Source organism: Salvia hispanica, chromosome 3, assembly GCF_029641045.1.
Source record: "Salvia hispanica isolate PSC_SH4W2 chromosome 3, Shi_PSC_v1, whole genome shotgun sequence".
Classification (NCBI taxonomy): domain Eukaryota; kingdom Viridiplantae; phylum Streptophyta; class Magnoliopsida; order Lamiales; family Lamiaceae; genus Salvia; species Salvia hispanica.
In genome coordinates this window covers 46,308,197-46,325,313 of record NC_142694.1, presented here as the reverse complement: position 1 = coordinate 46,325,313, position 17,117 = coordinate 46,308,197, and the positions used below count along the sequence as shown (strand labels likewise).

At 36.9% G+C, this 17,117-nt stretch overlaps 2 protein-coding genes across 2 annotated transcripts; one reads left to right on the top strand and one right to left on the bottom strand.

Annotated features, from left to right (window-relative positions):
- The first annotated feature begins 10,003 nt into the window (after positions 1–10,003).
- LOC125216004 (protein JINGUBANG-like) lies at positions 10,004–11,786 on the top strand. The gene has a single exon (XM_048117599.2). It carries the CDS (start codon positions 10,110–10,112, stop codon positions 11,514–11,516), a length of 1,407 nt encoding a protein of 468 aa, XP_047973556.1. The 5' UTR covers positions 10,004–10,109; the 3' UTR covers positions 11,517–11,786.
- Positions 11,787–14,640: 2,854 nt separating this feature from the next.
- LOC125212298 (phosphoinositide binding protein) lies at positions 14,641–17,117 on the bottom strand. The gene is made up of 7 exons (XM_048112421.2): positions 16,683–17,117; positions 16,537–16,605; positions 16,346–16,414; positions 15,902–16,268; positions 15,547–15,708; positions 15,064–15,171; positions 14,641–14,879 (listed from the first exon to the last, which is right to left on the bottom strand). The coding sequence occupies exons 1-7, from the start codon at positions 16,884–16,886 to the stop codon at positions 14,704–14,706; spliced, it is 1,155 nt and encodes a 384-aa protein (XP_047968378.1). The 5' UTR covers positions 16,887–17,117; the 3' UTR covers positions 14,641–14,703.

Sequence of the window (17,117 nt, the reverse complement as noted above, 5' to 3'; positions counted from 1 at the left end):
GTACCCTTTAGATACCTAACAATTCTAACCGCTGCTTCCATGTGATCGATCTGAGGGTGGTGCATAAATTGGCTAACAACACTCACTGCATAGGCTATATCTGGCCTTGTATGAGATAAGTAGATTAGCTTCCCTACCAGTCGTTGATACCTCCCACGATCTGCCAATGCTGATTCTTCATTTATTTTCAAGTTGTGATTTGTAGCCATAGGTGTTTCGGCCGGCTTGCAGTCCACCATTCCAGTTTCTGCCAAGAGATCCAAAATGTACTTCTTCTGGTTAATGAAAATCCCTTGCGGTGACCTCATTACTTCAACTCCCAAGAAATACTTTAGATACCCCAAATCTTTCATTTCAAATTCAGATCCCAAGTTTTTCTTCAACACCTCTATCTCTTCTGAATCATTTCCGGTGATGATCATATCATCCACATAAATCAACAAGCATGTGATCTTTTCTCCTTTTCTTTTGATGAACAGAGTATGATCCGCATTACTCTGAGAATAGTCATATTTCTTCATTGCTTCAGTGAACCTCCCAAACCAGGCTTTCGGGGATTGCTTCAACCCATATAGAGTTCTTTTCAGTTTGCATACTTCTCCATTTTCAAATTCTTCGCCAAATCCAGGAGGGACTTCCATATATACTTCCTTCGTCAGTTCTCCATGGAGGAAGGCATTGGTTACATCCAGTTGATGCAGAGGCCAGTCTTTGTTTGCTGCGATTGACAGTAACACCCGAACAGTGTTCATCTTGGCTACTGGTGAGAAAGTTTCTGAATAATCAACACCGTAGGTCTGTGTGTACCCCTTGGCCACCAGGCGAGCTTTATATCGTTCAATCGTCCCATCCGGTCTCCTTTTGATTGTAAACACCCATCTACATCCCACGGGCCTTTTTCCTTCAGGAAGCGTACACTTTTCCCATGTATTATTTCGTGCAAGTGCACCCATTTCCAGCTTCATGGCTTCTCTCCAGTTCTTGCTTTTCCATGCTTCCTCAATTGTTTGGGGAATCTCTTCTTCTTCGTATAGAGCGTCTTCAAATGCCCGGGCCATTTTGGAAAGATTGGCCTTGGCAAAATTTCCAATTGCATATCTTGCCCTGGACCTGTCCTTCTCGGGGGAGTATCGTTTTGGTGGTACTCCCCTGTTGATCCGATCCGGCAAGATGTACCTCCCGGTATCCCCATCTATAGCGTTCGTCTCTGTATCATCATTGTTAGAAGAAGAAGAACTTTCTTGATTACTAGGAATGTTTACCTCAGATTTCGGAGGGATAGTGGGTGTGTCACTGAGCCCCACGGTTTGCATTGGAGTGTGCGAGGCCTGCTCGGCAGCAGGAACAGTTGACTCGGGTGGAGCTGCAGTAGGAATGTTGACATTTGGCATAGGCAACCAACTTAGCGGGTCACTAGATTTCTCCCCCTGACTGGTAAGTTGGGTATTGTAAAAAAATTCGGATTCCAAAAAATCACAATTCATTGTAGTAAAAATCTGTCTTTTCTTTGGATCGAAGCATCTATAGCCTTTTTGATTTATCCCATATCCTATGAAGACACATTTAACTGCACAAGGAGAAAGTTTGGATCGTTCATGTTTTGGAATGTGGACAAAGACAGAGCTCCCAAAAATACGAGGTGGAAGGGATAAGGGTGCGGGCACAGTGGTAAGTTTGGATAACTCAAAGATCGGGGTTTGGAGCTTCAGGATTTTTGTGGGAAGTCTATTAAGAAGATAGACTGAAGTGGCAACAGCTTCTGGCCAAAAAAACTTTGGTACTTTAGAATCAAGCATAATTGATCGCGTCATTTCTAGAATGATCCTATTTTTCCTTTCAGCGACACCATTTTGTTCTGGGGTATATGCACAGGAAGTTTGGTGAATGAGACCTTTTTCGGCAAAAAACTGTTTCATTTGAGTGTTGACAAATTCCCCCCCATTGTCAGATCTAAGAATCTTAATGTTCTTTTGAAACTGAGTTTGGATCATTTTGTAAAATTCTGTGAATTTTGAGAAAACATCAGACTTCTTTTTTAGGAAATAAACCCATGTCATCCTTGTGCAATCATCAATAAATAAGACAAAGTATTTTAACCCATTTCCCCCAATAACAGGTGAAGGTCCCCAAACATCAGAGTGAATCAAGGAAAAAACAGAGTCAACCCTCGTATTTCTGGATTGAAAAGAATGTCTATGACTTTTTGCCAACACACATGTTTCACAATTAAGATGCTCAAGTTTAGAAAATGAGGGAAATAAAGTGTGCAGATAGCTAAATGACGGGTGTCCTAACCGCCTATGCCACAGCCATGCATCCCGTTCTGTAGCTCCGTGAGTCAACATCACCCTGCCAGTTTGAGCTTCCTCGTCCACGTAGTACAACCCGTGACGTTCAGTGCCACGCCCAATAATCGTCCCGGTCCGAATATCCTGAAGAACACAAAATTTAGACTGGATTAGGAGAGCACAGTTTAGTTCTTTCGTAACTTGACTGACAGACATTAGTTTTTGAGTCAAAGATGGAACATATAAGCAATTTGAGATTTTCAAATTTGGGGATATTTGGACCGTGCCAGCTCCTTCGACTGGTGAGATTTCTCCATTAGCTGTTTCAACATGTGTCCTTCGGGATTTATGAAAAGACTCAAAATCGGACTTGTCAAATGTCATAGTGTCAGTAGCTCCACAATCAAAAATCCATCTCCTATCTTTATGTCTACTGATTTCTCTTACTTGACACGAAATCGCAATGGTAGGGTCATTTTCAAGTACAGAAAAATGATTTTTGCAGAGAATATCAGTATGCCTTTTTTCGAGGAGGGTAATTTTTAAGAAATCACAATTTTCGGGGATGATAGGAGCAATTTTAATATCTTGGGGGTCGTTTTGATATATAGGAAAAAGAGAAGGGTTTAGGTTAAAAAACCTAAACCCTTTACCTTCTTCATCCGCCGCCTCCTTCATTTTCTCTCCTCCTTCTCCTCCTTCCGTCTGTACTTGAGCGGCCCACCACCTCGGAGCCGCCTCTGTTCTCCCGTTGATTCCTCCGGCGTAGGCAACCTCCTGGTTGGCCGCCGGAGATTTTGAGTCTTGAGGTGCCTCCTGTCCTACGATTACCATATTTCCTTTCGCTTTTGAGTTCCGATTCTCTTTGTGGCCATCTTCCCACCACTCCGGGAAGCCAATGAGGTGGAAGCATGTCTCCCGTGTGTGCTTTGTCATGCCACAGTGAGAGCAGACGAGTCTTGACTTGTCGATTTTTGCTCCGGTCCGATTTGATGGTGGTGTTGCTTTGTGCGGCGGTGGTGGGGGTCCCCTGTTCGGTCGGGAAAATTGCGGTGTTCCGCTGTTCCTAGCGCCGAATCCCGACCCGATATCGGAGAAACCCGACTCCTGAGTCGCCGGTTTCCAGATCTGAGTGCGATTCTCCTCTTGTTTGATGGCGGCGAACGCTGTTTCTGCGGTTGGCTCCGGGGATTCCTTGAGTAATTCCCGTCGAAGCCTATCATGTTTGTCATTCAAGCTAGATAGAAACTGGTATAGCTTTCTCTTCTCGTTCTCCCGTTGGTAAGTTGCGACTCCCTTATCGCAGCATGTGTATGGACATGGCTTTCTTGTTTCAATGTTTACCCATAAGCTTTGCATCTCACTCCAGTAGTCTTCCAATGTTTGATCGTTCTGAGAAAATCTGCTTACTTTGGTGTCGAGGTCGTATACTTGGAGCGGATCTGCTCTGACCTCGAACGTTGTTGTGAGGCTTTTCCATACACCTTTCGCTGTTTGATGTTGGGCGAATTGCATCACTAATTTTGGCTCCATATTTTGAATAAGCCAAGAGTATACTGTGTAATCGTCGGTCTGCCATTGCTTGAATTTCAGGTCGTCGGGAGGCGGCTGTGAGTCCCCCTCGATGTGTTCCAGCTTCTCCCGGCTTCCTATGGCTGCTTTCATAAGCCGAGACCAAACTGGGAAGTTTCTCCCATCGAGTTTGATCCCTATGTTTACTGTTTCGATTGTTTTGGACATTTTTTGATGCTCACTTGATTTTGGCTGACTGTTTTTGGCTGTAGGAGAGGCTGAATTTGATCGGACTTTTGCCGGATTTTGGTTGAAAGGTTTGAGAAGGGTAGAACGATGATGATTTCAAAAATCTGAGTTCAAAAGAAAATTTTGGATTGTTTGGATCGAAAAGCTGCTCTTGATACCATGTTGAACTAGGAATTGTATTTCATTGTTTTTGTATTCATTATTTTAGAGTACAAAATACACTCCTATATATAGGAGAAGACTACTTAAATGTACCTAGGAAATAGATACTTGGAAACATACTCTACTAATGACATATTCCCTAGAGAAGATAAAAGTACCCTTCCAATGTCTTGGAACGTATAAACTACTAATTCCAACAGCGCGCTTAAGGTGTCTACCTCTTGAGCCGAAAAGGAGAGTTGGACAAGGGAGTAGAACAAGATCTCAAAATACTCTTCAGTTACATATTTAGGTTCTTCCAAGTATAAAAATAGTGCTTAGAGCCGATAATTGTAGGATAGAATAATTGTGGGGTGACATTTTCTAACAGATTCGGTACACCGAAAATTGTGACATTTTCTAACAGATTTATTGATATTATAACTCTGTATTCTTGTAAGAAATTTTAATCCACTATCATTTTCCTTTTTTTTTTGGAAGAATTTAATCCACTATCTTTTATTCACTACGAGTCAATTTGGAAAAAGCTACGTAACGATTATCTGGTCGGAATATAGATTGGTTCTAGTATATCATTTCATTTCATAAAAATTAAAACTTTTGTTAACTTGTATAATCCGATCAAATTGTGTTGATCGGGGACAATTCCAACATTTTACACATGTATATGTGTTTGACCGATTCCAATATTTTATATACATTATACATATATGTGATTTGTTACAAATTAAATGAATAAATTAACAAATTAAGTTTTGATTTTTTATGAAATTTATATAATTAAAATTTTTAATAATATTCTTTTGATATATTAAAATCAAATTAAATATATAAAATAAAATAAATAATGCAAAACATGCTTCAAAAAAAAAAGTGCTCACAAAAGACTTCACTTAATTTATATAGCATATCATTTCCTTAAATTATTTATATATAAGTTTAAGTTATAGGTCGTCAGAGAATGTTTGGCATGTAGTAGCACAAGTTTCATGGGACTATACGTTCGAATTAGTTTACGTATGGCTGCCTAATTTAGGTGTGGGCTCTCTTTTCTTTTAATAAACTGAAACATCTCCTTATCAAAAATATAAAATTAAAATAAATTATGCGTGCTCTTGTATATGGTTATACCTTATAGAGCCGGGAAAAAATACCAAAATACCGAAATATCAGCCTTATCGTACCGAAAAAATACCAAAAATACCAAATTTTCGATATACCGTGACTTTCGGTACGATATGATACCTTACCGAAAGATTCCGATAAGGTAATGGTATGAATTTTCAAACAGCGCGGTATACCGCTGCATAGTGAAATTCGGTATATACCGTAAATTAAGGTATATACCACAAAAATATAAACACAATTATATATAAAATATATTTTATATATTTTAAAATTATAAAATCTATCGTGAAATATAAATATAATTATGAATAAATTATATTTAATTTATTTTTAAAATTATAAAATATAAATAATATTCTAAAAACTCTAATTTTCTATTTTAATTGATGTTGAAAGTCAGGTACACCGCAAAAGTAAGGTATAACGAACTTCGGTACGGTATACCGAAAATGAGGTACGGTATCGGTATGAAAATTCGTCATACCGAAAATATAGTATACCGAAGTTCGGTATACCGAAAACTTTGGTTAGGTAAAGATATGACTTTTTCACATACCGTATTTACGGTAAGGTATACGGTATGATGGTTTCGGTAAGGTATACCGAAACTACTCACCCCTAATACCTTATAAGATGGCTAGGTGGCCATATTTTATATGCTATATACTTATCTAGGACCCTATATATGTTTTATAATGTCATTGCTAATTAATTAACTTTCGTACTAAAATTATTCCTATCTTGTAATTAAGCGTTTTGAATTTCTTATCATGCTTTTTATGTCGTGGAGCAATAGTAACATTCGTTTTTTAAATTTTTTGGCACAGTTCTGTTTAATTTAATTCATTTTGAAGTATGCACTGTATGAACTATATTTATATACAGCTTTATATATGTCCCTCCGAGCCTGCATAAACAATTCAAATATAAACTTAATTAAAATAATATAATCATTCAAAGTTGGTAATCGTTAGCACTATAAAACTAAAATTATCATAACCCATAAATATGTAGTTCTCAGCCTGAATAACAATTCATTTCACGGTAGTTACATCAAGGAAAAATGAAATAATTTATAATATGAATGGTACCAAAAAGTCCGATACATGAAATAAAGAAGAGAAAACTGTGATATTTGCTTTACTATTGTTATAATACCAGAATAAGTTGAATATTGATGGCAAAGTCGGGAAAGATGTAAGTCAAACATGGTTATTAATAATTAAGTTCCATTTTCAGATATTCTTATTTCTTCTTCTTCTTGCTTTTGTGATCAATCATTTCTATAATTTCCACCAAATTTCCTCAAGATTATTTTATTTAGTGGAATTTGTGAGCGTGGCAGAATTTTTTGCGAGTTGACCATTAATTTAGTCTTTACCTCATACATATATACCTCTAGTGTGTGGGTCGTGGACTTAATTCCGTTGACATTCAATCAATCATATAGTAATGAATAATGGAATTTATTTGCTATACATAAATCTGACGATTTTCATGCTTTTCTGAATTATGTTTAGCCTAATTAAAGGATTTTAAGTGCGCTCATAATTGAAAAATCGTGTAGTAAATGTAGACGACTCTTTTATATGTAGACTTGTGGGCTATTGCAATGAAAACAAATTTTACCAAAATAGCTATATATCTTAACTGAAAAAGATAATCCAAAATGGCATAAAACTGGAAAATTGACCCCATCTAATTATTATTACTATTTCATACGTTATAATTGCGTAATTAATAATCCATGTATTGTTTTTAATTTTCCGAATTATACACTATATACTCTCTTAGTCCATAAAAAATTGTCCTACTTTGTTTCGATATGAAATTAAAATATAAAATAAAGTGAGTGAAAAAATTGATACTAAAATATTATGAGTCTGACTTTTATAATAAATATTAAAAAGAGCTAATTAATACGAGATTTATAAAAATAATAATAATAATAATAATAATAATAATAATAATAATATAATAAATAATGAGATATTTAATGAGTTAAATTAAACCAAATATAGTTGTTTCGGACTAAGACATACACTTCATATGTGAAAATATCCCATAATTTTTCTAATTCTTTGTAACAGCGCGGAAAATGGAAGGAAAATCTATGAGCTACCAATAAGACAGAAAATAGAAAATTCCAGGTAATAATAACTCAATAAAGATATAAGTGTGAAAGCTATGACCAATCAATTTGTTGATGTAGGTAATACAATCAATGCACAATAATAATGTTCTAGAAATCATAACTTATTTTTCTATCTTTTCCTCACTTAAGAAGTACTATTATTACATTTTTCTTTATGTTTATATCGTGTAATTTGATTTTACCATATTCACCAAATATATTGGGGTGACGAATAGGGCCGGGGGAAAAATACCGAATACCGTCCTTATCGTACCGAAAAAATATCAAAAATTCGGAGATTTTTGGTAAGGTATGATTTTCGGTAAGGTATCATACCTTACCAAAATATATTAATAAGGTAACGGCATGAATTTTTCATATACTGCGGTATACTGTGGGATACCGAAATTCAGTATATAACGTAAATTAAGGTATATACGGTAAATTAAAGTATATACCATGAAATATAAATATAATTATACATAAAATATACTATTATATATATCTTTTTAAATTATAAAATCTATGGTGAAATATAAATATAATTATGAATAGAATATATTTATTATATTTTTTAAATTATAAAATATAAATAACATTATAAAAACTCAAATATTGTATTTTTATTAATGTTGAAAGTCAGGTATATCGCAAAAATACGGTATATCGAATTTCGGTACGACATACCGAAAATAAGGTACGGTATTGATATGGAAATTCTCCATACTGAAGTTGGTATACCAAAAATTTTGGTAAGGTAACAGTATGATTTTTTTGTATGCCGAATTTACGGTAAGGTATATGATATGGTGATTTCGGTATGGTATACCGTACCTACCCACCCCTAACGAATTTGTACGTTGTTGAGATGTTGTGCACTTAAATTTTTACCAATATTTTTACATCGAGAGATAATATGCGCACACATGTAATAGGATTTTGACTTTTAAATAATTTTGTAATTAAATTAAATTTAAATTGAAATCTATTTTATTTAGAATATATAATAAATATATGAAATACGAAATGGATAAAAAAGTTATAAAAAAAAATGGGACAGTGAAAAATGTATACAGTTAGATTGTGGGTGTTTTTTCGTAATTAATAAGGCAAAAGTAGAATAATGAAGAAATACTTCATTCAATTAGTGGCTAATTGTCCTATGTTTTACTGACTTGAATTTTGAAGTAATTGTTTAACTTAAAAAAAATAGTGAAAGAAACCGTTTGTAAAATATGAATCTTACTTTTATATATTAATTTTAGTATAAGACGTGAGTGAAATGTGATTAGTGAAATATGTCATTATTTGTTTTTCAAAAATAATCAAAATGAAATGGATGATCTGATATAAGCATACTGGTTGGGCCACTATAGCCCATGGGCTGAACACTCTCATGAGTGAGTAAACTTGAATTAATTGGGCTTTTACGAAAAATAGCCTTCAATCCTTTTGATAACAAATGTCCTATTTTTTATTTATTCGTGTTTTAAGAAACTATTTAGTTTTATAAAATTATATAGAAGATAGGTCATATATTTTTTTAGATTAATTTTATAAAAGAAATGCAAATCAAATGAGTAATTAGTGATTAACTGATGGACGGATGAAGTAACAAAGACAAGTAAATAGGAAATGGATTAAACGAGTCTATGAGTCTTTTTTAATTGTAAGTATAAAATTATTTCATTTATTTGTACAATCTTCTTATAAGTTCTGAACTAAAATGTGATATACTTAGAATGCAGTGTTGTCAGTTGTCACAAGGTATGGTAGTACAAAAAACATTACTATAGGGAATATATATCATATATTGTCCAATTGTTTTAAGCGTGGTTCCAAAATCTGGTTTAAGATGTTTTCGTGACACGACCTAAAATGTGGTCCAAGACGTTGAAAAAGTTAATTTGTATCTTAATCTCGAATAATAGTTATAAAAAATAGGGAGGAGTAGTTTTATTAAATGTAGAGATGTGAATATAAAATTGAAGAATCAAACAACATTGACAGTTGCAGGTTACGTAAATCGTAAATAGGGCGGTGATCAGCTTTTACCAAAATATGCACTACCTACCAAAGCAGATACATCTTCAATGCCAATTAAATTCGAAATCAACCCACACCAAATACTATTATATCCAACTTCTTCAATTCACAACTCTCATATCAATCAATATTCTCCAGAATGTCACAATTTCTATTTTCTTTAGAAATTAGTACTCCCTCTGTTTCATAGTAATAGAGTCATTTTGCCATTTTGGTACGTTCTATAGTAATAGAGTCATTTCCCTTCTTAGTAAAGTAAACACATTTTTTCACACCTACTTTACTCTCTCTTACTTTTTTCTTTCTTCATCTCTCTACTTTTTTCATTTTCCACTTTATTCTCCCTTTACTTAACTCACCTAACACAATTTTTCTTAATCTCCGTGCCGAAAAGAAACGCTTCCATTACTATGGAACGGAGGGAGTACTACTACTACTATTTAATTTTGCAAAAAGTTTGATTTATGTCTCACGTGATATATTCTGATAACAACGGAATAATGAATCAGCTCGTCAGATTATTAAGTGAATCATATAATCAACACATATAAATTCCAAATACACCAAAACTCTGTCAATTCCCCAAGGCCATGGAGCGCTATACCTCACAAACTCCCCCTCCATGCACCACCTTCTACGACGACGGCGACACCGCGAAACCCCACCAATCCCCGCCCCGCGCCTCCTTCAAATCCCTCCCCCAGCTCTACGACCACCACCACGACAACCTCCTCTACAGCCCTCCCCGGTCCTCCTCCGCCGCAGCCAGCCCCAACTTCTACTCCCTCCTCCCTCCCCCCAGCCCTGACTCCCCATGGAGCCTCTCCCCCCACCAGACCCCCTCCCCCGCCCTCCTCTACCACTGCATCGCCTCCCTCCACCGCCAAGACGGCACCATCTTCTCCATCGCCGTCTCCAACGGCCTCGTCTTCACCGGCTCTGAGAGCTCCCGCGTCCGCGCCTGGCGCCAGCCTGACTGCACAGAGCGCGGACACTTCAGGGCGTCCGCTGCCGCGGGCGAGGTCCGCTCCATCCTCGCCCACGGCAACACCCTCTTCACCTCCCACGCGGACCGCAAGGTCCGCGCCTGGACATTCTCTGCCGCCGCCGCCGCGGCAGAGACTTTCCACGCGAAGAAAATCGCCACGTTCCCAAAACCAAAATCCCTCTTTTCATTCTCGCGAAACCCTAATTTTAAACACAGGGACAACATTTCATGCATGGCGTACAACCACGCGGAGGGGATCCTCTACACCGCGTCGTGGGATCGCACCGTGAAGGCGTGGCGCGTGTCCGACGCGCGGTGCGTGGACTCCTTCGCGGCCCACGAGGACCAGGTGAATGCCGTTGTGGTCAACCAGGACGACGGCTGCGTGTTCACCTGCTCCTCGGACGGGGCCGTGAAGCTCTGGCGCCGCGTCTACGGCCAGAGCTCGCACACGCTGACGATGACGCTCCGGTTCCAGCCGTCCCCCGTGAACGCGCTGGCGCTGAGCGCGTCGTCGTCGTCGTGCTTCCTCTACTCCGGAAGCTCGGACGGCGTGATCAATTTCTGGGAGAAGGAGAGGAGCTCCGGGAGGTTCAACCACGGCGGATTTCTGCAGGGGCACAGATTCGCGGTGCTGTGTTTGGCGGCGATTGAGAAGCTCATCTTCAGCGGATCGGAGGATACGACGATTAGGATATGGCGGAGGGAGGAGGGGAGCTGCTTCCACGAGTGCCTGGCGGTGCTGGACGCGCATCGGGGGCCGGTGAAGTGCCTCGCGGCGGCGCTGGAGGTGGAGAAGGTGGTGGTGATGGGGTTTCTGCTGTATAGTGCGGGGTTGGATCAGACGTTTAAGGTGTGGAGGATTAAGGTGATGCCGGAGGAGGTGGAGGCTTCGCAGAGGAGGCCGCCGCCGGTCGAGACGGCGGCGAAGGGAGGGGAGTATGAGGCGAGTCCGGTTTTGAGCCCTTCGTGGGTGGAAAAGAAACTTGGTACTGATCCGTTTCACTGATTTTTTTTTAGATATTTTAGTCATCAATGGATAATATTAAGGGATATTGGTGTTTAAAATCATGAATTTTGGGCCAATTCTGATATTTTTAAGAAGTTTTCGGCGAAAAATTGTTATACCAGAATTAGAGCAAAAATTCATAATTTTGGGGAATTTTGTCGCTAGTTTAGTTATATTAATAATGTAAGCTGCAACAATTAATTTGTCTATTATATTCCGACATTTTGTAAATCATCTCTATGCGAATTTTTAAACTTGATTTTCAGTTTATAGTTGTTGTGCACTCATTCGAATATTTCGCTTAAAATGTTTCGTCTTCTTCGTCGAATTCCACGTGCGATTAATTTCTCCTTATCCGTCGAAAAATTTGTATGTCTGTCTGCTCTGTTTGTCTCCAACATTGCCCTGGAGACCATAAAAAAATAGTCATATCCACCCTAAACCAAGCTAGTAATGTTATATTCTGCCCCCTCCATTTTTGAATCCTGAATTCATCACTGTCTGAATCATCTTTTGAAATTATTTTATCTTCATTTTGGATCCAAATATCTCATACAATAAATACATACCTAATTAATAATTAGTCATTGACATTGCTAGATTTATTTATTTTTTAGTATGGTTTAATATTTTGATAGCATACGTATGTTTGTACAATATTTTAATCAAAGCAGCTTTTTCAATGTATGTAGTAAAGCATAGTAGTAAGGAGAAAATTAAAAGGAGACTTACAAAATTAATACTATATCCGTCCATCTCTCTCTCCTATATATATATCTACATTCAATTAACATACTTCAATTGTTAATTGTTATTTTATTTACCTCTTTCGTTGTATTAATTTTACATTATAACTTATGTAGTCCAATATCAAGATATTGGGAGTAATAGTAATAAAACTGATATAAACAAAATTACTTCCGTTTGACTCAAAATCTAAGAATATTATACTAACATGCATGCCATTGTAAAAATATGTAATTCAAAAGTGAGATATGATGAATCTTACAAAAATGTCACCCATCTCTATTTTAATGTTAAGTAATTTGACGAGTCTCATTTGTAAATTTACTATTTGAAATAAAAAAAATATTAAAATGTATAAGCAGTATTAGTAACACATAATGAAATAATTTGCATGCCTTTTTTGTGATGATGAAGTTTTTGCAAAACAATCACACATAATATATGTGTATTACACATACCATACATTATTATTTCCTAATTTGCCTCGTCCAAGCTTCATAATTCGCAGTCCGGTTCCTTAATTACGTTATTAATGGATTGCATTAAAGAAAGAAGTAATGAGTCTATTATGAAGATACGAAGCCAGTTCACATGCAAGCTTTTAATTTACTTTGAATTTTAAGCTTGGTTTAAATTCGATTACTCTCTTTCCTACTTAATTGAGGCAATAATAAGAATATTAAATAGGTGAAGATTGCAACAGCACTTTATGACGCATAATTGTAGTGGGCTTATTCTAGCTACCATTGCCTAAAAAATAAAGACGTAATTATACAATTGACCATCCATAACTACTTCATTAAAAGCAAAGAAGTATATATACTGGTACATGATTTTACTAAACAGTTGTATAGTCGTTGTCATATGATATGTCTCGCGCTGACATGGACTGAAATGGGCAAACGGATTTTCCCTGTTGCCATGTTTGGACTCCGATGTCACTGTTTTGGTTGCTTCCTCTACCGTTGTCATCCTCATTATCTTCGTTATTGTTAACTCTTATTTTCTTGTAGGAATACGGTTTCAAAATACGTGTCTTGAATTACAACTCTAACTCGTATAAAATTGTAGGTTTCAATGATGAATGATACGATGAACAAGTTTATAAAATAACGTCTCTTAAAATTGATTATCAAATCAATTTATAAAACAGTTAGACCATATATAACTTCTAATTTTATTAGCTTTTCACTGAGAAAAGACATCTTCATCATAATCAAACATGTTACATGCCATCGTTAAATCCGTCAATCTGTTTTTTTTTTTTTTTTAATTGTGAAATCTCTATTATATGTATTTTCAGTTTACGTATTTATGTGGATTTATTACTATAACATAGAGACCAACATCATTAATGCGATGTAAGAACTCATCTGCTCATAGGTTTCGTTATCAATATTCGTAACTACCATATATTTTTTGATGTTTTTGTCGTCTCTTCAATTCCCAACTGGAGTTGAGTGTTGAGCATTTTGAGAAATACAAGTTTGTTTTTAATTAAAAGGCATTGTTTAAAACCAGATTTAAAAGTAATGCTAAATGTATACTTATCATTTTTTTAATTAACGTTACTTCTTTTTTCAGTGTATATACTACTGCAATAAAATATTATAATGGTGACATAATATTTGAAAATTTATGATACTTATAAATGTCATTAAATAAAGTTATGAGATGTTATAGTTAGGTAGCTATTACACGTGTAACAAAAATAAATGCATGTCATTAAATTTAGTGATATTTGAGGGCGCGGCTGATTTTATAATGCAACATGTCAAAATAACTATTTTAGTAGTATAATCTATTTATAATTAATTATTGAATAATATTAGTTTTATTCATAAAGATTATGATGTTTGTGTGTGTGTGTGTGTGTGTGTGTGTGAATAGAGATATTGCAAAATTTATTTGCATGCTTTGATAATCAAAAAATGTTCTAGTACTAGTACTTATCAAATTTTAGGATCACCTTTCATGGTGCCACTAAAATTATGTCACTGACTCACTACTAATCTTTTTTTTTTCTGCACATAACCATGTAGGAAATCTAAACATTCTAAACCTGTAAACATTTAATATGGCTTATTGGAAAAAAAAAATTCTAATTAATCGATCAATTTGAGCTATTACCACCAATTAAAAGCAATATTTATATATATCACTATACAAAAAGAAGAAATTGGTCGATTTCATGGTCAACTAAATGGGGATTGTGCTCAAAGTCAATATGGGCTAATCGTTACTGGGCCTAAGCCCAAAACACCCGTTAGGTAATATTCCAACATATATACAAAACCACTACTAAAATTAGAAAATTGTCAAGATTAATCTTTGTACAACTTAATCGATCATTTAAATTTTGTCACATCACATAACATAAAATTTAACCAGAATTAGTGATCACTTAAATCCCGCCAGTTTTCACATATTAATAAGCATGTTACACAAGATGCAAATGCAACATATTTTGTATGCCTTCAATCCAGATGTGTTTGTCCTTGTTTCCACATTCAAATTCAATCACTCTATCTTCAGTTTGCACCGCAAAGTAGCCTGCATCCTCTGCTTCGCGCCCCGGCCACGCTGCCACGTCGTTGTAAACCCTCGAAACTATGCCTGCAACCACATTTTTTTCATTAGCTATGTTAAACTATCATAATTAACAAGTAACAACGACCATAGGGAGTATATTTGACGACTAAACATATCTCATTTTGTAAAACATTTCACTCCAATGTGTTGTGAGAGTTCAAGTCATTTAGAGTGTGTATCACAAAAAAAAGAAGAGACGATTACATACATTTCTTTTTCTTGGTGAATGTGCCCCCTATGTGCTTGCTCTTCATCTTAACCACCACTTCCCAATTGGAATTTATGTTGAACGATACTTGTTTCCAATGTAAATCCCCTGCAACCATTCAAAATTAAAATTTTCAGAGTATTTTATACTATAACGCAAGTTATTGAATAAATCACGAAAGATAATCAAATTCTGAAAATTAAATTATGAAAGATGAAATTTTCTCAATTATCTTATCCTCCATTTCCCGGTGAATTACGCGCTGGTGTGACAATCGGTTTAAAACCGCATGGATAAAACAGCATTGGGCAAAATGACAACATATGATTAAGATCGAAACGATTTTTTGTCTACATATTTTAAACCGACTGTCACATCATAGCGTATTGATAAGTGTGGGACTGGGGCGGATCATGATTTGATCATATTTCTTGATTTATTTGATAATTTTCAACATTGCACATAATATATAGCCGTCTCCACCTTTCCTTGTGCGCTTAAGTAGCTCGCCACCTTTAGCTACAAAATTAAGCAAATTAGAGACGCTTGATTCCTTGCAGCTCCAACCACTCTCCTCCACCAATGCCACCGCGGCGCCACTCTCCCTATGCAGCCGCGCTCGCAGCGTCGCCGCGCCTCTCAACGCTACACCACACAAAAATTGAGTGCAGCCAATAACAACATTATAATTAGTTGTGTGTTGGCCTAATTATGTAACTGGTTAATATTCGAGGTCAAAGGTCTCAGGTTCGAGTCCACTATACTACGGTCTTAAAAAAATTTATGTTTATTTATTAAAAAAACAACATTTAATTAGTTGATTGAAATTGATATATACCTGTGGCGGCGCCGGCGGTGAGGGCCATGACGTCGCCGTTGGTCCTCGCGTTGATCGCCGAGTGCACGACGGCGAGGATGTGATCCCGGTCGGCCCCCAATTCCTCGGCCATCTCTATGCAGTGCGACGCCACCAGTGCCGCGGCCGATGCTACCGCAGAGGCTTTTTTGGAAGGCTTTTTCTTGGCTTTTGCTGACTTTTCCGGCGAGGCCGCCGCAAGCGCCGCCACCGCCGCCGCAACTCCGGCGACGGAGACCGCCGCGTGGAGCTGCGCGTTGTGAGCTCGGATCTCGTGCTTCTTCCGCTCCTTGTGGTCTTTGATCCGCCTCCCCATCGTCTTCCTCTTCACCGCGCTTTTGTATATCGGCTGCATTTTTCGGATTAATCGTTAATTTCATATGTTTTTTTCTGAAATCGAATGTCGTTTTTTTAGAACGTGCTTACTCCGTTAGAGAGAAGGTGTTGGTGGGATTCGAACTCCGGGTTGAGGGCTTGATGCAGTAAGAGTAGCTCCTATTATTTTATAATTTAAACGAAATTAAACTCGAACATAAATATATATGACTCAACACGTATTAATGAATTAAGTCAAACACGAGATTGGAGAGAAAAAAAAATGTTACACTAGTAATTACCTTAGTCTCGTCGCTCCCCCTTGGTGACTCCGGAGGGCTGCCCGAGGCTAACAAGGGTTGATTGTTTTTCTACAATTAAGTAAATATCGTTAATTTCTTCATACTCGTTTCAAACAACTTAAAAATCGTCAAATTAAATTGCGTACAACGAGCAAGGAGCTTTCGCGGTCGGGTTTCTCCTCATTGTGGGTGTTGCAAAGAGCCTTGGAGAGCTCGATGGCCGACACGCTCCATGACCTGGCTAGGAACTCCATCGACTCGGTCGGGGTCTCCGGCTGAGGGCACGACACCGGGGGCCACTCCTCGGCACTTTCCTCCTCGATGTTCTTGAGCCGATTGGACTTGGACATCACTTACTCTCTACAACTCTCCAACTCTACTAAAAATAAGCTCAAATTGAAAATGCTACAAACAGCACCTTCTATTTATTAGTAAGGTTTCCTACAATTAAACAAATAAAAATTACTACAAACAGATAAAGCTATTGAGCAAACTCTGTGACCAACTTCATAAAATGTCTGCTTTAGTAAAAAAATTCACTTCTTTTTTAAAAAAATTTCAGCTTTTTTTTCCCCTTGAAC